Here is a 21,050-nt window from a genome sequence, read left to right as displayed (position 1 = left end):
AGTAATTTTGGATGCGTGTTATTAAGCTCACTACCTTTAGCCTTCTTTTTTAAAATGAATGACTTTGGAATTAAAATATACTTTATAACTTCCAATAGTTTTTCTTTCATCCTCTAAATTATTTGCTTGCTCTATGTGAACCTTTTGACTCACAATCATATTTAATTTTTGCCACTAGTCAATGCAGAGTTTTACTTTTGCCCCATATTTACATGCCCTTGACTTGTTCAATAAATAAACAAGCAGTGTAAGCTAAATAGATGATTTATTGTACAAAAGAAAAATGACAGTAAACAAACAACAAAAGGCAAAATAACATTTGAACTGTTATTCATATATGCACAACCATTTAACTACAAAGTTGAGTGATTTCTTTTTTTGTGTGTCTCTGAACTACACCAACAACAGAGGAATGTGGATGAAAAGAAGCGGTGAACCTGTCCAAAACATTATAAATGAAACATTTGGGTCGTTATTTACATAGAGACTTTCTCTCTCTCTTATAATTATATGAAAAGACTTTCACTCACAGTAGTAAACCTACACTACACTTCCACTTTTCAACAGCTTCACAGGCCATAGTCGTGGGCGTTTCTATGGACGTCTTCAGCAGAGCTGCTACCGTTGCTCTTTCTCCAATAAGTCAATCTGAACCTGAGAGCATGGGGACCCTGTGGTTTTAGCTACAACTTTTTGGGGTCAGGGATCTCTTGGATTCAATGTTTGCACAGATTAATCGGTGATGTTTCTTTGAAAAAGCTAGTTTTTAGAAGGCTAACGTGAGGTAGACAGACTTAATATGCATTGATAGTTAATATTAATAAATAGACAAATGACCAGTTGAAGAATTTCCAACCACTGCATCTTAGCAGCTTTTTATCATCCTTTGAAATGTTCTAGCATATTCCTGCAATAATGACAAGAGTTACAGCACACATGTCCCCCTCTACTTTGGCTAAAATCCCTGGATACTCCTCTTTTCTTTAAATTACATACAAAGGCAAAACATGTCTATGAAACACGCTTGAAATATCGTTTAAGTTAAATCAAAAAAAAGAAAAAAAGGAAAAGGTCTTTCTAAAACTAACATAATAAAGTTGTTGGCCAGACCGTTTCCAGTTAAAGCATTCTCTGTTCATTAATCCAGACACTTAATAAACACTTGATTTATCATCCAAGGTGGGAAAAGAGGCCTTTTAGGCCACCGATACAGACAGTACTTTTAGGTTCTGGATGGGCCTAAAAAATGTGCGAGTGTATGGACAGGCCCCCGCTTCAGACAAAAGCCAGGAAAGCGGGATGGTATCAAAGATGTGACAAATGGTGTAGTATACGCGTATGGTTAATCACCAAAGTCTCCAATAGTTTCTTTTTTTTTCGACTATTCTGTACAGGGTCTCAACATCTCATAGTGCAAAATTTATTGTTGGAAGGTAGAGTGCCCCCGAAAAGGTTTTTGTATCCCTTTTAATATATACATATATCATTTATATAAAATGTCAGAAGGCTCTTTTTCCAACAGCATAGTGCTTTCGTTTACAACAAATAGAAATCTTTGTTTGGACATCCAGGAGACAAAGACAGACTTCAAGTGTACTGATCTACTCTTCAAGCACTAACGATAATTCATGACTGCATGACGGTGTACTCTGATTTATCTTGATCTATTTGACAAGCTCTAATCTAACCTCACCTTGAAAACTATTCTCTTCATTTTATAAACCCCAGTTCTGTTGGATTATTGAAGATTAGAGAGTAGGGGTGTGATCTTCTGGACAACTTCCATAAGATAAAATGACCACATTCATCAAAGGTGTAAATGGGGAGATTCTAGACACAAACCTGGAGGAAAGAGGGCTCAAATAGACTAGAGAAGGGCAGGAGTTCATACAACATTTCCCCAACATTGCATCAGCGCAGCAAAATATTGTTTAAGAATTGGAACACAATCTTTTTGCTTGAGCAGCTCACAAACAATCGCGTTCAACACTATAAAGCAGTGACTCTAACAGGCCTCCACTTCACTTCTTGACCAATTTCATTAGCCTGACTCAAAGTGCCACTTTGACTCTTAAAAACGTGTAACTTTAATAGTGAATGCCACCCTAGGACAACGATGGAGATGGGGATGACATGAATCACAAACCCATTCATCAGGATGATAGTGCCTAGAAACTGCTGAACAGCTGACAACCACTTCCAATCCAGGTAACCTTAACTGATCCCCATAACTCCATGGAGCAAATGAACTGAGTATGGTGTGCAAAAACACCGGGTCTGTGTTTGTACCTGGATAAGAAAAACAACTGTGCCCAAGTAATCATTTAGTATAACTTTAACTAAAAATCAAATTAACTATTTTGTTCCCAGAAGAAGTGACATGTAACTAATACATCATATGGTCACACTGGGGTCACAGGTATGTAACAAGCCAAGATGCTTTTTTTTAACAAATGGTAAGACTACAACTTTTATTGTTAAATCATTTTATCTTGGCTCGATATATATAATACCTTTGACCCTTGTATGAACCTGTGTCAGTTATTTTTTCTAACTGTTATCTGGAAACAGGAGTGAGATGTTTCAATCCATACTTTCAATCCATACTACCTTTTTCAAACTCAGGTAAAAACACTGACTTATATTTGTTGAATATACACACGTCTTTTATGACCGCTACCTCATATTACTGTGCCCTCGCCTCATCTCAAATGAACTTCACCAGCCTGTCTACTACCCCATTGTGAACTATCATCATTTTGGGTGTGAAGTAACTTCTTACAGCTCCAGTTCTGATCTCAATCTCCTTCATCTCAGTCTTAAAATCAGAGCTAAAGGACCTGAATGTGGGTTAAGTTTACCAAACAAGTGTCAATAAGTGGTAAAGTGGTCCTAAACCCAAGTGTTGTCCTGAGGGTTGAATATTCAGTCATCTACCTTGATGATGTAAACACAGCTTAATATAAATGTTACATTTAAAATTCCAAACCTCTCACACTTTTTATCATGTAACAATCTTCAGGAAATGTTGCATCAATTTAAGGAATTTGGTACTCTCAGAAAACGCTGTCAGAAACTAGTAGTGGACAAAGCCGTTTTCCTCGAAGAGAAAAGATCAAAGTGACCATGAAACTGTTGCTCAGATCCCCAAGAATGTCACACTAGGATGTTAGACATTTGAAGGGTTTGTTTGGTTTTGGGAACCACCAGGATGTTATTGTCTCTTGAGCACATCTCTTGGCAGAACTACCAATTGTTGCTGATCATTATTATCTTGTTGGTAATGAAAACAAAATCTATCTGACCAGGAATTCTGATTCGTAGACATTTGTGAAAAATAAAGAACCTCAAATTGTCTTTCAATCGTATCACTGTTTCTGTCTCCTGGCATCTGAATCCACTATTCTGGACTATCACAAAGATGCCACACAATTCTCAAAACAAAAACACAAAACTAATACACATACTGTATAAGACAATCATTTCTGTAGCTCTTCCATCTTTCAGCCTCTTAAAATCATACACAATGGACTGAATCTCCATTGCTCTGTACTTTTTTTATAATTACTTTTTTTTTTTTTACAGTAAAATGCAAAGCTAGTCCCATTTATTTGTGGCTGAGTGGAGTGAAATCTGGTGCCAAGAAGAAGGATCTGGTGCCAAGGGAGAGCTCCATAAGGATTCTGGGTGGTTCAATGTAGGCTGTGCACAAGTGTCTCTGTAGTTTAGGAGCATCCACATCTGTCCACCACCATTCCCGGGATCTTGCCGTGAATGATCTGCTGTTTGTCATTAAAGTAGAGCATATTAATGGGGGACATCTTGGTAGGAGTACAGCAGGGCCCTGCGGAGCCTCGGGGGTTGGCGTGCTGCACTAGATGGGTGTGTGGATATTTCTGCATGAACATGTACTCGCACTGGCCAGAACAGTAGTTGGCTTTATAGCGTTTGGGAGCAATGATCCAGTCCCAGCCAAACGCCTCGAAATCCACAGTGAGAGGGTAGCGACAGCAGCGGGACTCGGTGGAGTGCTCGTCACAGTCGAGGCCCAGATTTCGTCGAGAACGTTTGGTCGTCTCTAAAACCTTCACCTCCAAGAACGGCTGCTGGAAACAGGGGGGGGGGAAGGGGCAGGAAGGAGAGAAAGAGGTGGTTATAAGAGACAAATCAGAGGCACATGGATTAAACAATAAAAGCAGAACAATTTAAATGTCACCAGGAAAAAAATAATTCCTACCAGCAATCTGTGTTGCTTGTTAGTGTGCGACAAGAAGATCTTAAAAATGACACGCCGTTAAGAAGCAGTTTAAAAATAATTTGGGTCGGAGAGGAAAATAACTGTTAATCTGTGAACGTGAATGGAGGTGGTAAAAATGTGTGACATGTATGAGATAGTTTTTTCTATTTAAAATATGGGTTATAAAATGGGGACGGTAACATAATGTTCTGAACATTGAGTGTGCATTTCTTTGACGTTGACCAACACATAAGTGATAAACTCATTGTTAGGGTTGTGAGAAAATATCGATAAACTAGTATGTTTTCTTCCCTTTCAAATCTATTTAATGTTTTTAATAATAACTCTTATATATTTCAATGAAGTGTGTATAAAATAAAAATAATTCTGTTTTATTTACAATTAACATGCAATTACATTGGCCGCTAGATGGCAGTAGTCAACCACATTCTCCGCAGCTAAAAGAAACAATGAATCCTGGGAGTTTGATGATGACTGAGGATGAGAGGATACGGTCTTAAAAGCTGATGTTTGTATATATATCTTGTTATTAAAACGAAAGAAAGAAATTACGATTCGTCAAGAGTCATGTGGTCTGTAAATTCTGCAACACCAGAATCAAGTACTCATGCAATACTACAAATATATTATTTTTCTTAGTATCGAGTATCGCAATATATTTCAATATTTTGTATCGCTATCCCTCTATCGTGATATGTATCCACAGGTCAGAATATATTTGAAGAATTATGTCAAATTTTAATTTGAGTCACAAGACTGTGTCAAATTTCATGAAAGTTTTAGAAGTTGTGCATCTCTTAGGGTAAACGTTTACATGAATAAAATACTTGATGAACAGATGAAATCTGACCGATGACCAAAAAAGCCTCCGGACTGGACTTTGGACCCTTCTGTATTTTGCCCATATGTCTGAGAAGATCTGAACACAACCATAAACTTGACCTTTTACCAAATCAAGTTAATAAGATAAAGCTGGATCTCATGCTCTTTCTGCAAAGCTGGACGAGTTAAATGTCGGATTTGTATTTGCTCTGATCAGTGAGATTCCGTGTTTTTGCTTCATTTCCCACAACTTGCTTGTGTTTTTGATCCCTTCTTTTTTTTTGTTAAAGAAAAACAAAGCACACTGCTGTGTGCGCAGGGGGGTCTTGATTTATTGGCTTAGACCTCAGAGTTGACCTTTGGTATCTGTTGTCAAGAGCTGACCACTTAATATTAGTGTATTTTAGAAACAAGAATGTTATGTAAAATTGCCTGGTCCACACAAGAAATGTTTTCCTATTCAATCTTTTTGTCTGCTGTGAAGCTGTTTAAAGCTTTCAGGCAAAGCCAGTGATGATGTAGTAGACACGCCGGGCCTTTATGTGGCGCTGTAGTTCAACAACAGTACAACATGACACATGCTCACGAAGAAAATTACGCTCTAAACTATAGCATATGGCGTTCTTTTGATCCTGTTATTTAGAGTCATGATAAAAGGAGATCTAAGGTTGTCACTACGTGCTGCACTGAAACAACGAGATAATCTCTGTAAAAATCTGGAGTTTGATTCTGGTTTCAGAAACAAACTGCCGCTCAGTATTATGAATGAGTTTGTGTCAATTTCCAATAATAAATTATTGTTTTGATCAAAAGGGATCTAATGCTTTAAAGAATTTGGGGTTCAGCTATTTAGACATTGACAACGGAGCCGGTGTTTCATCCTGAACCTGCAGAACTAGTTAAGAAAAATGAGCATGTAGTTGCTGTAGCTTCAGCAGAAGTATGAATGCAATGACACTCAAATTCTGGTTGTATCTTCTCTGAGTTGGAATAGAGAGTTTATTTCATCTATCTGAACCATTCTTTGAACACATAAATGCAACCGTTGTGTCAACGAACTGCTGGATTGGCAGCTGAGTGTGCAGTGACCTGCCTATTAACTTTGCACCAAAAGTTTGTAGCCAATTTTAATTATCTGTCAGACATGAGTCAAGATTAATACTTTTCTAGAACAAATGCTAATGTTGACACAACTACTCTCAAAGCAATTTTTTAGCTGTTGTGAGTAAAATTTTAGATTACAGTTTATAGTCTACATTTCAGAATATGAAGAGATTTGGGGGTTTTCTGAGGAAGGGCAATATCTTAATCAGCAACATTTTCGTCTGAAGTATTTGTTTGGAATTATTTTTAAGTTGAGCTCACAGGACAAGATAGTACAATCCCTTGGATAATCAATGCAGTACATGCATCGTATACTTGTTTACTTTCTTGGTTAATAAGCAGGTCAGCAAGTCAGATTATATAAATACGTATAGCAATTCCTAAAGAGCATAAACCAAGTTCATTGTTCTTTAAGAATCTTCAAAGGGGGGCAGATGTTCTCTAAAGCTGTGTGACCAAGCTGAATTTAATAAAAAATATTGTTTGATTGTCACTTCATTTTCAACTCTACTATTGGATTTTGTTTTTGAAATTACTGTACGTTTAACAGGTTTTGTTTTTGTCTTACAAATCAAGTAGAGGTTTTGATGTAAATATGCATTTCCACTTGTGTGAAGACGATCCCTCCCAAATCCCATAGATAGGTCAGAGGGTCCTTACCAGTCCCTCCTCCCCGGGTCGCAGCGAGGTAACCGCCAGGTCGTTGCCGCTCTCGTCAAAGGCGTTGATGTCGATGCCCCAGTTGGTGTGTGGCTGCTTGAACCAGTTCTGCAACACATGCTTGAAGTCGATGCTCTGCCAGTGTCCCACTCTGGAGTTGAGCTCGATCTTCAGGGAGCGGATGCGGATGTGCCGGCTGCCTTGTTCCGTGACGGGCTTGAGTCTGAGGATCTGCAGGTAGACGGTGGACGTCTGCTGGAGCGGTCGCAGGTAAACCCACAGCTGGGCCTTCAGCACCTTGGTGAACATCAGTTTTGGGCTGAACTTGAAAAAGCAGCAGCTGGGTTTCCCGTTCACCTGAACCAGTGACTCCGCTGAGAAGGGAACGATAGTCAAAGTTACGACGTGATTTGATGACAAACTTAAAGACACAAATAATTAAATCCCAACTCCTCATCTATTAGACGAACATGTCCAACACCTGCTGGACACTTGACACTCCATGGAACACAATCTTTTTCGTCTCCGTCTGTTTAAACAAATATGATGATAGCAAGAGCTGAATTTAACATATCTAAGCATTTTCGTAATTGAATCAAAAGCTATGATATTGTCCTGACAACAACTGTGCTTTTGGCCTTTGCATGTTTTCTTTTCTGTCTTTTAGTCACATGATATACTGGAGCTACTACTAGTATAAAAACAGGGTTTTCTTTTCATTTTTTAAATCACTGTACAGTGTCAAAATTTGTGCTCTTACAAAATGTGTTACAATATACATTGATAATTAATTCTGATATAAATCATTTTTATTCAACTCATCTTATTTATATAGCTGCTAAAGTGACTCTCATATAAATCTCTATACTAGTATCTACATAAATCAGCTATCCTCTGAATTGAATATATAAATGATCTGTTCAATTGTGGCTGTCTGTTTGTGACGCTAGTCATGTGTCTTCGTTTTTGACAGGTTGTGTTTGTGATGACATAAAGCTTATATATTTACATTTTAAAACCAGAATCTTTATTGGTGGCCACTGGCCAGATGGTCACCTTAGATTCCCCAGGGTCAGTCATAATGAACTGGTTTTATTCCAACATTAAAATCAAAAAGTCTTGAAAGGAATATTTGAGGTTTAGCTGAGGGATTACATTAAGAAACACAAGGTGCATCCTAAAATAGACTAAATTATTCCGTCATGATCCGCTCGGGTGTTTATATATATTTGCATCACATGTCAAAGCTTAATTTCCATAGACCTCCCTCTGATATAATGACAGCCGTCCGTTGCATTCACACATTCATTTCCATGTAAAGTGTCCATTTATGAAGGGAAATTTATTCTGCATCTATCTGGAATAATAATGTGCTGCCACTATACAATAGAATATTTAATCTGCCTGTTTTCACAGACCTAATCTGAATGATCGCAGTTTAGATTTGGGGAAAATAAACGGGGCATTTTACCATGTATCATGTAGTCACGTACGAACAAAAGTGTAGAAAGAAAAAAGATCAAATCTGTTTGGACTTGTCAATCACTGCTCAATCTGATGTTGCCCAGGCAACCCTGCAAATGCTTCCTGGGTCAAGAGGTCATTTGGCACCTCAGTCTAGTTAAGAAATGGGATCAGGGGTCAAAACCGTCAGCCTCTTTACATCTAAGGGGTGTTGGGTGCGGGGGTGAGGGGTGCAGCCCCTAATAGCCAGATTGAGTTTGAAGGTCAAGGTCGACCCGATGGCAATGGTAATACGTCTTTCTTCACAACAGAGAATCATTTGAAATCTGTGGGACGCTGATTCTGCCCGGTTTGTTTTTGTTTTGGTCAGATGTTGGACGGGGAGTTGTTGACCGAGCCTCAGATGACCAGGTCACGACACAGGGCTCTTGTTGTTGTTTTTTTAACTCTAAACAAGTCTTGTCATTGAACCACGAGGCATGCATTGAAAGATATGAATCGAGGAGGTACAGATTCACTGTCCATTAGAAGAGTTCCGAGCACCATTGAATACGGGCCAGAGCGGGGACAGACTTGCTCGTTCAGCCTGTATTTCAGGGGAGATTCATTAGTGAGTGTAAATGTCTCACGCTAGACAAACAATATGTCAATGTTCCTCTGGGTGGGTTGCCGGGGTCACGGCAATTAACGTGGTTGGTGTTGTGTTTGCTCATCGGCACACAACCGCTAACGAATGATTTTGCAGTTTGCTTTGAGTTTACTAATTTCGGTTGTATTCAGACGTAACAGATCAGGGACGCGCAAGAAGAGGTCCTCTGCAAACCATCCACGGCGAGAAACAAGTCACTGTAAGTTTGAACTGGCCAGAGGGGCTTTTTTTTTGAGAGGGCGTCACTGGAGAGGCCGGGCACGCACACTGCGATTTAGCTACGACCCTAATTATAAAGCACACATGCACAACATATGAGCTATGTCACGTCAAACAATGACTGCATTGATAGATGAAATCAATTTGCGCCTTTATAGATCCTGTAAGTGGAGGAGGTACATGAGAACTCAATTACAGCCCACATCTTGGCAGTGGTTCCACCAGGCATTAAAAGAGGAAGCTGGCCAGTAAATGAGAAAAAAAAAAAGTAATCCCACCACCTGAACTCGCCCACAAGATTCAAAAGAGCTATTATGACTAAAAAAAGCTCTAATGTGAATCATGCAGCAAGATTTTTAGTTTTGTTTTTGCATTGAGCACCACCTACTGGACCAATCAAGATCTCTTTCTGGGGATTGTCAATGATAAGTGGAGCCTCGTCGCTCTCTGCTTAAAAAAAAGCCAGATTTGTGTCCAGCAGTGAGTTTAGAAGGCCAGGTAGTCCGTCTTCTCCCCTCATGTTTCCAGCCATCTTGGTTATTGCAGCAGCTTATTTCCCTCTGGTATAATTGCAAAATTCGCAGCACATGAATTTTACTGCCTACATGCAGCAGGCCTGCAGGTATCAAACATCTGCTGGACTCCCCGGGTACATGCCTTCCAAAGTCAGCCCACAGCTTTCTATAAGTGCGTGTAAGCCGAGACATACACAATATATTTGCTCTCCCATCTGTCCCCTTTAATATGAGCAAAGGCCATTTAAAATGCTTTTAATAAGCACATGCAGAAAATGCTGTGAGAGACGGGCCTGTTAAACAGTTGAAAACAGATGGCCGTGGAACATTAGGGACATTAAGGTGTGGTTCTACAGTAAATAGGCAACATGTGTGAGCGGGCAGAGTGTGCCTTTAATATCCTCATCTCAGCATTGACTAAAAGTGCAAAGACGTAAGAAAAATATGGCAAAAGATATCATTTTTTAGGAACCGCTGACCTTGCCCAGAGTTTACTGATTTATACTTTTTATATTGAGTCACGGAAACAACTAAGAACATTTTTAAAACATCATTTGACTTGATTTGAAATGAGTAATACTTGCATCTGACCCAGAGCAAAACTCCTGCTGGCCTGGTTATATTTCATCTTTTTCTTTTACCCTCCATAAACCAAAAGCATTCAAACTTCCAACACTTCTTTCCATGTTAAAGTTCACGTCTTTTTTTTTTTTCAAACTGTTCAAAGCCAACATGGCACATGTTGTGTGCATATGCCGAAACATATGCCATCCAGGGGAAGCGAAAACAGACCGAGAGAGACGTGGTCATCTATTGTTAATGTCCAGGAGAATACAAACCAAGATATAAGTATCATTTGCATATATATCTATATTTTCTTTCCTTAATGGGAAATGCAAATGTGCCATTTTGTGGCGAGTGTGTGTTTGGGAGCCTTCATGTTGAATAAATGTGACTCTAGGGTATCCCCACGCACCTCGGCATATTAATCATCGTGACACGTTCACGACCCTTCTAATAAGACAGGGGCCACAGTGCACCCCCTCAAACATCCCATCCCACCCCAGCCCCACTCCCTCTTTGTCCCGCTAGTGTCCCCTGGGACACTAGTGGGTGGTGGGGGAGGCTGGGCTCGAGCTGCGGATGGAGGGGGGAGTGTGAAGTTAGGCCACCTTATTCAGAAGCCCTCTCCTGGGACAACGGCAGGCACAAGACTCCTATTAGGCTTGAACACAGTCGCCCCCCAGGAGCAACAAAAGACACCTCCTAATGCTCCATATTTCAGCTATTGAGCACAAGTACACAGTCAGACATGTAAGTGCACATAAACACACGAGATGCGCTCACGTAAAATGTTAACAAACCTCACCGTGACTGCGGATGTCTCCGGCTGGACGCGGCAGAAGAAGAAAAGAGCGAGCGTGCAGTGAAGTGCAATAAGGTGGACAGCTGGACAGCAGGAAGCATGCTGGGGTGTCAGCGCTTGTGTTTGTGTGCATTCACACATAGACTACCTCTTCTATGAGAACAGTTGGACACAAAAATAAAGGGGGAAGAATACAGGTGTGACGAACCATCCGACACTTCTGGAAAACTTTGGAGATTAGTATTCGCTTTGCAAAGAATGGCACCTTTTAAGAAGTCACTTCAACTGACTCTAAAAAGCTGTTCCTCCCGCAGACACTGACGGACGACACCACAGTTCCTTTACTTCGAGACACCAATATGCCTTAATTCCCTTTTATGAATTGTTTTCTTGCAACTTTATTTTAATGTCTTTTCTCCACTTAATTTACAGGTGTCTAACTAAAATAATCTTTAGGCAATTGAGGTTTTGGGCCAAACAAATTACTTGTTATCAATATTTTGAGTCCGTTTGTAAAGTTTTCATTCCAAAGTATTTTCATTTCTGAAAACTCAATCCATCTTAATTATCTCTATGTTGACCTCCGACAAATACTTCAGAATTATTTTCTCAAGCATTGGTTTTCCTCTCATTGTTAGTCTCTGAATAATCGTCGTCGACGATAGTTCCTTATCTCAGCTTCTTTATAGGTCAACACTGAACATTAATCTTGTTTGATTTTGAGCCAGCCTTGAGTTTGACCTAACTGAACCAGGGACAGCTGAACAGTGGACCGTGGCTGAAGCATGCAGGGATGTATTCATTAAGTTTCTATTCATGTCGGGATACAAAACATAACCCTCGAGTCTCAGCTGAGTCATACACGCAGAGGGATCGGAGCTCACTGCTCTCCCCGACTTTCAGACTTCATTATCAAGAGTTGTTCTGAGGTTAGATCTGACGCGTGAGAAGTGATGAAGTATGATGGTTCCCTCTGGATTCAGAAAAGCCACTGAACTTCAGCAGCAGCACCTTCAGTACTTTTTGTGTGTTTAGTTAGAGGCTGAGAAGCAAGACAACCAGACAAAGGGAAGGTTACCTTTCCAATAACTGTTGCAGAACCTTAAGTTACCAAATACATGTTACTTTACTGATGCAGTTATGCTTGTTTTATGCTTGTTATTGTACATATATTAAATATGTTTCCTTTAAGAATTAATTCCTGTCATAGCGATGTCGAAGCTATTGTTGAATGAGAACTGAAGTGGTTATTTTCAAGGTCACATGGTCAAGATATCATCTGTTAAATCCAACTCTTGTCAGTCTTAAATCACCATAGGGTTATCTAAAGACATGTTATAGTTTAAACAAATTAATCTTTAGTTGTACCCCACGTTGAAAGATAAATAAATGAAGCCTGCTGAAATTATTTTTACCTCGATGTAACGTCCACTGAGGCATATGTGACAAACGTGAGTGGGTACATTTAAGTAAATACAGATTCATGTTCACGTTGATAAAGTGACACATGATAATGTCAGAAACAGAGATTATGGATGTCAATAGGGAAACTTCTAAAAACAAACAAAAAAGAACTTGAAGAAAGAAAGTTTGTGTAAAAAAGATTTTTTAAACATCCAATATTTAAAACAAAACATATCACAGTAATTCTTATATTTACTGCCAAGTACAGGTGGTAAACAGTAGAATTGCATTGCCTTAATATTTCAGTCTCGATTTTAGTTTTTAATGATTTGTATTGTTTAGATTTTGATTTTGCTTGCCTCATCATCGACCTCAACAACAACTATTCTCAACAACAAATTCTCCCTCCATTCTCACCGAGTGGAACAGCAATAAAAATCCATTTCAAGGCTAATTAATGACACAGTTCACAACCTCCATAATAAGCCTCCCGGTGTGCAGAAATCTTTTTCTCATTCGATGAGCAGCGGTGAACGCTGCTGCAGAAAGGCATCTTATTAAAGTTTTATGTTGACAATCACAAGCTAATCTGTCGGTAATTGTCCTGCTCGCTGATTCACTGGCTCTCTCTCTCAGGGTCTAACAAAATGCCCACGCAGCAATTCCTCCGCTCAAAGGCTGTCAGATTTAATGGACTCTTCCATAAACTTGTCTGGAACTCCTCGTACACGACCACACAGAAGCCCGGGCACATCCATCAACAATAATCCCCTCAATGATCTCCATTTTATCTTCCTCTCCTCCTCCCTCGTCCTCACTGGTGTCCCTGCACGGAGCTTAATTACTGCTGTGAAGTCATTATTTCCTTTATTAGTGAGACATAACATCTGTTTCGGGTCTTTTTAAATTGTACCTATAAAACCCTTCCATGATTTCCCTCCCTTTAGGATAGGACTGGGATGCTTGTTGCTCCCTGCGGACTAAGTGCCTCCCTCCAGAGCTCCGGCATCCCCGAGCTCTACCTAACTCGTTCAGAAGAAAAAAAAAGATCTCCTCCAAAGATGTTTCATAAGAAGATCCACAGCAGTGCTTTGTTAATTTCAGAGCTATATTTGTGATATGACGTGCATCTCCAAAAAACATCTTCCCACATGTCCAAGGAAGAGAACGGCTGCAGGGACCAGAGCATGCGAGCGTGGGAATAGCAGAAAAGAGGGTGGAGGGAGTGAGATTCCTGGGGTCCTGCGGAAATGCTGCCCCTGTATTAATAGACTTTGGTGGCTTTGAATGTTATTTAGCCATAAAGTTGACAGTACGTTGTGCTATTTCAACAGCTCGCCCAGGGCCCTTCTCGTGCCGCGACTTCTCTCAAAGCAAACAGGTCTTCTAACTTCATCAGTTTATTTCCCCCCCGCCACTGATGTGAGCGTGTGCCATCGTCAAACCCAAACCTCTGTGGAATGAATCCATCTATAAAAACCTCACTTGGTCATCAACTTCCAGCAAATGTTAAGTGAGCTGAAGACGGTCCGGCTTCTGCTGTCTTGTCCTTTTAGCGCTCTCCCTCTTTATGTTTATGGTTCCTGCACCTTCAGGAAATGACCCTTTTATAGGGTCAACACTATAAAAGACTTGTTTTTTGTGTGGGAGTGGTTTGTGGATGTCACTGTGTTTGTGTGTGTGTGTGTGTGTGGTGGGGGATAAGTGTTTAAGTTACTACCGGTTCGTCTTTGCTTCCAAAGAAAGAGACCTGATGAGGCTAATAGTCTCCTCTTCAATATATCACATAGCTGTGAACTCTGTGACCCTTTTTGTCAACAGGAGGACTTTTCTCTTGAGTGTGCGTGTGATGTGGGTGTGTGTGCGCGAGATCTTCTTGTCTCCCGGTGTGTGAACCAGGTATACCACGTGTTAGTCGGTTCAGGGGTGTGTGTGGAGGGAAAAGTTTCCACGTCTTCAATCCATCAGTGAAGGAGGCTCGACCTTGTGACACCGGTCTGAAACATAATGTGCAGCTAGTTCTTCTGGCTATTTTAAAGTGCTGAGTCATGCATGATGGGTGATATCTAGTGTAATTATTCTATAGACGCTAAGCTACATTATCGTTACAGCAAGATCGCTCATTGCATTGTCAAAATAATAGACTACATTTGAAATTACTTACTGAGTCTAAAATTGCCTCTGATTTTCTTGCTTTTTCTTTGTGACTATCACAAAAGTAGCTTTGTAGCTTTATTTAGTTAATGTATCTTGTTATTAACCAATTTTTTTTATCTTCTTTTACAAGTTGATGTTTATTTCCGCTCCGATTTCTTTGCTTTTTATTTTTGTTTTGGGGTTTCCATCAAGTAGCATCCTAGTTACATTTAGCTATCTTGTATTTACCTAAATCTATCCGCTGTTACAATTTTAAAAAGTGTGCTTAGGTTTATTTGCCTTTTAATGTTCATTTGTGATTACCAAGTAACATTTTAGCTTAATCTAGCTCATTTATATTGTTATTTACCAAACTTTTGTCCACTGTTACGATTTGATTTTTGTTTCTCTTAGATTTACTTGCTTATTTCTTTGTGAGTCTTAGCTTTATTTATTTTGTCTGCTGTTACAATTTGATGTTGTTTTTCTCCTCCAATTGTATTGCTTTTTCTTGTTGGTTTGTGATTATCATCAAGTAGCATCTTAGCTTTATTAAGCTAATGTATCCTGTTCTTTATGACATTTCTTCTACGATTTTCTTACTTTTTCTTGTTGGTTTGTGATTAACGTTAAGTAGCATCTTAGCTTTATCAAGCTATTGTATCCTGTTATTTATCACGTTTTTTCTACGATTTTCTTACTTTTTATTGTTTGTTTGTGATAAAAGTTTAGTAGCATCTTAGCTTCTTTTAGCTAATGTATCGTTGTATTTACTTAATTTTTGTCCGCTGTTTTAGTTGGATTTTTTTTCACAATGTATCCTGTTATTGCTGACATTTTGTCTAATGTACAGATTCTTTTTTTTCCTCACATTTTTTATCAAAAATTATTTTGCTTGTTACATTGTGGTTAGCATCAAGTAGCAATTTAGCTCGATATAGCTAATTTTAATCTTGTTATTTTAATAACCATCCCTGTCAATTTGCTGTAGCGATTACTAAATGACCTGACAAAATGTTAAATATTTCAGTTTAATACAATCCATTTGTTAGCAAAGTTGATGACTTTCTAACTCTTTCTTGCCTGATTTGTATAATCAATAATCTGACACCCATCAGGTCCTCTATTAGAAAGAAGGATTTGGGATTATCATGGAAACGTAAGGCTTGATGGAGAAATCTGTCAGTGTTCCAGTGGAAGTCACATGTTACTGTATGGAGGGAGACGCTCTTGTACATGAAGTGCCGCACCGCGGTATAAATAGCTTGTACTTTTCCCTGATATTTCATCGTAATTAGACACCGGGAACCATGGACCCTCTCAACCCCCACTGCGGCACCCACGCACCTTGAGTGAATACTAAGAAGCAAGCCTGGCACCGGTCCAGTTCAGTATGTACTGTGTGAACCCACATGGCCCATCAAAGGCAGTGTTCAGCACCGTGAAGGGTGATTGGGTTCGAGGTGTGCAGGGAATCGTGTTTGAAGTGCTCCTTCTAGATCTAGAGAAACGAAGGAGGCACTTTTGATCAAAAAAAGAGCCATAGGCGAGAAAGATGCACTCGTTTTTCTCAACTCTTTCTCCGGTGGTGGAGAAGAGGGGATATAGGGAGGAGGAGAGCAGATGATATAAGGAGCAGCTGACACACATACACACACAGAGAGAGAGAGAGGGAGAGAGAGGGGGAGAGAGAGAGAGAGAGGGAGATGAGGAAAACAGAAGATGAATAACGAAGAAAACAAATCTGTCGTTAATCTAGAGGTCATTTTGAACTCATTTGAAGTTGCATTTTTCATTTTCCTCCAATTGGAATACACGTTTGTGTTAACTGTTGCACATGTATTGATCAATGTGCTGCCATTTAATACCACAGTGAAATCTTCTGTATTTGTACAAATGCGTTTATAAACTGTAATGTCATTTTTGGCATTCAGTGTTTATTTTGAGTCAATAATTAATAATTTAAGGGGTTTTTTTTCTAAAAAAGCATATTTAGCTTGATTTTATTTTCTGATTTTTATACTTATATATTTTCAATGATTTTAGCTCAATGACCAAAAAAAGTGACCACGTAGGAAAATGTAATCGCCCACCACTGCATTAAAGGGTCTCATGTGTTAGTTGCACGAATGTTCATCTTTACATGCCAACTTTGCGTTACCATGGAAACAGATAGACAGGTGATGCCATCAATTGTTGTTGAACGAGCAGATACGACTCATCGTTGTTGGGTGTAAAAAAAAAAATCCCCATTATGTGATGTGTGTTTTATCCGCCTTTTGCAGAATATATTACGTGTGTAAATGTTGTTGAACCCCGCGATCCTGCAGGAAAAAGGTCACACACTCCCCTCGACCCTAAGTGATTCTCGGTCTTTGTGTACCCGTGGTGGAAAAAAAAAACTAGCTGCGCCTATAAACTTCGCATTTAAAAGGCAAGTGCGTCCGAGGGGGGCCGCTGCTTGAGGGGAACAATGGCAGCTTTTTGGACACACTTTTTCTCACTGCGATGAACAGCAGGGACACCGGTAGAGGCTCCTATAAAAGAGCGAGAGGGCACAGCTGCCAGGGTTCAACAGTAATTTCACAAAAGTGCTCCTGTGTGAATATATAGGGCGAGGAGTGGCGAAATTTGGCGAGAATAAAAGGCTAAAATAATGCTGCATCACCATTAATAATGCACTTGACATTCACATGCTGCTGGTCAGCTGCTGGACACTAACGCTGCCTTTTGTTCTGACCCGTGTTTACGAGGCGATATTGACGCTGTCACAGCTATTGATTTATCAGGTTCATGCGTGATCCCGTTACTGACAGCCGTGACTCACAGCTGAGCATCTGATCCGGCAGCTTCACGGAGGAGGCTCCCAGAACCCCCCCACCACCCCAAACAAAAAAAAAATCAATCATAAAAAGTAGGCTAGGTCGGTGTCCAGTTTGGGGTCACCGCGTCCGCAATTACGCGCGTGGCACATCAGTAGACATTTAGGGGGTGTTTTCCAACATTTTACTCACGCTCAGAAGCCATCGTGATGACGGACTCCGTGGTGGCGTGGTACTCATCCTCCTCCATGAACTCATCCTGGGTCGACGCGTAGCCCTGGAAGTCGTGGTGGTCCAGGAGCTGCTGGAGCGGAGGCGCCTTGGGCAGCAGCTGGTTGACCACCTCCCGGCTGATGTTGGGCGCCTGCTTCAGGCGCAGCTTGCTCAGGATCTGGGACTTGATGGTCTCCAGCCGCAGCACTTTGCTCTGCTCCCTCCACACGCAGGCGGAACACTCGTGGGAACCGGCGTCCTCGTCCAGCAGGGACAGTCCGGCATCCGTGGGCGTCTCGCTGGCGGGAGGCAGCAGCAGATTGGGCTCATCGCTCCCCGACTGTCCCAGAGAGATGAGCACCATCAAGCACAGCAAGAAGTTGTACCTCGGCATCACGATTAAAAAAACAACTTTTGTTTGCTTGTTTACTCTTTTTTATGGCGTCGCTCCTGGTCTCGGATGCAGCCGAGCATCAATGCCCTCAGTCCAAGTTGGGTTTTTTAAGGGGAGGAAACGCGCGCGCGCTCCAAAGTGGTACAAGGTGTCCCGATACAAGTTAAATGATCAATCTGATGGATGCATAGCAAGCTCACGTGGATGCTCGATGTTGTCCTCTCAGTTGTTTAGTCCACGGAGGTGTGCGGTGTGTTCAGAAGTGTCACTGAAAAATGTGCAAGTGCGGTCAAAAAGGGGCTCGTTATATATCTCCGCTGCCCGGTGTCGTAATCCGTCTCCATTGGCTAAGATTGTAACAAAAGGCTTTTAGGTCTATCACCAAGTCAAGAGGGACAGGGAGCAGGGAGAAGGCTGCAACTCTTCTCGCAATGTTTCCTACAGATATGCTTCATTTTAGGGGGGGATTATCATGATGATGACGTCAATATCGTGCAGCTTGTTTTTATGTCTTCAATAAAAAAAAACTTCTTAACCAGCTGAGATCTTAGCCCGCAAAACAAGGGTCTGGAATGGATGTCCATTCATGTCGACGATCAAAAGTTTCAGTTTCAAGGCAAATTCAACACTTTTTATTCTGGTACAGAAGTTTATTTTGCAGTCAAACGTTTTTAGGTGTTGTTTCCATTTGAAATCCACATTTATTGGGATTTTTTAAAATGAGTTACTATTTTTAACAACATATTTTAACATGTTGTGGGTTGTTATTATTCCATGCAACTTTCTTTCTATACTTCTATTCACATTTCAAATAAGGAAAAGGGTACAAAGAAATCTAAATGTATTGATATATTAAGGCCAACATTTATAAGTGTTTTCTTTGTTGACCCTAATAATGACCTCACTAACTATTGCTTAGTAATGACTTGAGTTTAATACAATCCATTTGTGAATCCACATGAAGAACATGTCACTGTTTGACAACTTGTTTAAATTAAATTTATAACAGAGCCATGTTGATTCTGAAATGAGAAAAATTCCAAAGGGCTTTTTTAAGATTTAACTAAGATTTAATTATAAATCAGGTAACAACAGACCAGCTCCAATAGCTAAGCTGTTTTAAACTCTAGGTTCATCACATTTAAACATCATTTCACTTAAAAACACAATAATAATTGGCGGCTTGTGGTTTGGTCCACCGCTAAAATAACACTTAATTTGGTGAAAAGTCAGTTAAAGGCGATTGACAAGTGTCATATTCGACTCTATTCTACCATCTGTTGGTGAAAGAAGGAACCTGCATCTCTCGTTTTGTCCATTTATCACGACAGATGCACTAAATGCGTTTTATTTTTCCAACGCATCTGTATTCGACTGTTTTGTTTGTTAGTAGGGAAAAAACATATAAAACGTAGCTTAGAAACAACTCAATGAACAACAAATACCATTGTAAACATTGGTTTTCAATGAATACTGAATATACTCCGATATAATAGATAGGCAGATATGGATAAGTCAACAGCAACTTTTACTGCAGTTTACTCATCTACTAATATACCTGCTACTTTTACAAGTGTTCCATTTTACAGACCTAGCTAATCCAAGATGAAAGGTCACACAAAAAAAGGATTATAGAAAATATTTGAATTTTTATATGCAATTCATACAGTATATGGTAGCTTATGAAGATAGATGTATTCATCATTCAATCAAAGAAAATGTGATTTAAACATTCCAATAAAAAATAACTTTAATTTTAAAAAGCACGTATTTATTTATTTTTTAATTTAATAATAAAGAAACAACTTTACCTTCATACTTGCATAAAGCCTGGTCATAAAAGATACCTTTTTGTTGTAGGTTATACTCAAGTTATATTTATTTTAGGAATCATAGAGTAAACAAATATATTAATATATAATTAATTTAAATATAACGCTAACACAGACAGTCAGTATATGTGTATGTTATCCATATATTTGCATTGATTTCCTTCTTCCACATGATTAACTCAAGAGAATGAATTGTCTTTTGGAGTGTATTTGTGTTTGTCTGCCTCAACCCAAGAAGCCTTTTGGCTCCAGAACTAAAATCTGAAGCTTGTTCACAACATTTTGAAGAACCCTACCTTTAAAGGGCAACTAATATTTTGATGTGAGTGTCTGCTAAATAGATCTTGGGCCTCTATTGTACTCATCAGTATGTGTCTGTTTGTACAAAACTCTCTTTTCATTTAATAATACAATTCTTTCTTCCACAATTCTCTACAATTTCTTAATATTTAGTCTTGTTTAGAATAACCACACCCACTCAGCTGTGATTTGTCAAACGTTGGGGGTTGTCACCGCGTGTCATAAATCCCGGAAGTCTTCACTTCCAAGGTACTCGTTGTATAAACAAAGTGGGGCGTGATTACAGCTGGCTGGAGGAGGAGATTAGACCATTATTATGTCATAATGGACTCCGTTCTCGTAACATCTCGTTCGCTGATATTTGAGACTTTATAACGTAATAACTTCAAAACACACAGAGGAAGACTTGTGAGTGAGTCAGGAAAGTTGTTTTTTCACATTAGTTTACCTTAAATGAAAAAAATTGTAAGTAAGTGATCAGTATTTATAGAGCGCTTTTCAAGACCAGGGTCACAAAGTGTTTAAACAATCAAAAAAACACCCAATAAAATAAATACTTGTGCATTTCGCACACAAAAGCAGAGTGTTTTATTTCAGGTCAACCTTCTGAGGGCCTAACTGCTACAGGCAAAATACCTCCTGGGGCTGCTAGGTCGACCTTGCTCAGACCAGATGCAGGCTATTGAGAATTAAAAGCACTTGCCTCAAGTCCACTGGTACTGTTGAGGACAACAAAAACGCGTTAGAGATCGAGGGACTCAAATATGTCTTTTTGGGTTTGGCTATTATCAACTTGGACTTTTCCTAACATGTGTTACATGAAGGTGTTCTCTGTCTTCATCCCTGTTCTCGACGAGTCTCGCACACGTTGACCCCGAGAGGAAGTGGGCGG

At 39.7% G+C, this 21,050-nt stretch overlaps 1 protein-coding gene across 2 annotated transcripts; it reads right to left on the bottom strand.

Annotated features, from left to right (window-relative positions):
* Positions 1 to 248: 248 nt before the first annotated feature.
* On the bottom strand, positions 249 to 19,858 carry gdf11 (growth differentiation factor 11). Of its 2 annotated transcripts, none has more exons than XM_087801614.1 (3): positions 17,612 to 19,858; positions 6,845 to 7,218; positions 249 to 4,106 (listed from the first exon to the last, which is right to left on the bottom strand). In XM_087801614.1, exons 1-3 carry the CDS (start codon positions 18,024 to 18,026, stop codon positions 3,726 to 3,728), a joined length of 1,170 nt encoding a protein of 389 aa, XP_087657740.1. In that variant the 5' UTR covers positions 18,027 to 19,858; the 3' UTR covers positions 249 to 3,725. The 2 variants fall into 2 exon arrangements, with proteins under 2 accessions (XP_087657740.1, XP_087657741.1); XM_087801615.1 differs by having other exon boundaries at positions 249 to 4,103.
* Between the last annotated feature and the right edge of the window lie 1,192 nt (positions 19,859 to 21,050).

Source organism: Callionymus lyra, chromosome 10 (assembly GCF_982586985.1).
Source record: "Callionymus lyra chromosome 10, fCalLyr1.hap1.1, whole genome shotgun sequence".
Lineage (NCBI taxonomy): Eukaryota > Metazoa > Chordata > Actinopteri > Syngnathiformes > Callionymidae > Callionymus > Callionymus lyra.
This window is presented reverse-complemented; position numbering and strand designations above follow the sequence as displayed.

Bases quoted from the DNA above. Each gene is read 5' to 3' on its own strand.
- gdf11 (XM_087801614.1), bottom strand. From the start codon at position 18,026: ATGCCGAGGTACAACTTCTTGCTGTGCTTGATGGTGCTCATCTCTCTG. The intron at 7,219-17,611 runs GTGAGTAAAATG...TTCCCTTCTCAG, and splicing joins CATCACGATGGCTTCTGAGC to CGGAGTCACTGGTTCAGGTG. The intron at 4,107-6,844 runs GTAAGGACCCTC...CCCTGTTTCCAG, and splicing joins GACCCGGGGAGGAGGGACTG to CAGCCGTTCTTGGAGGTGAA.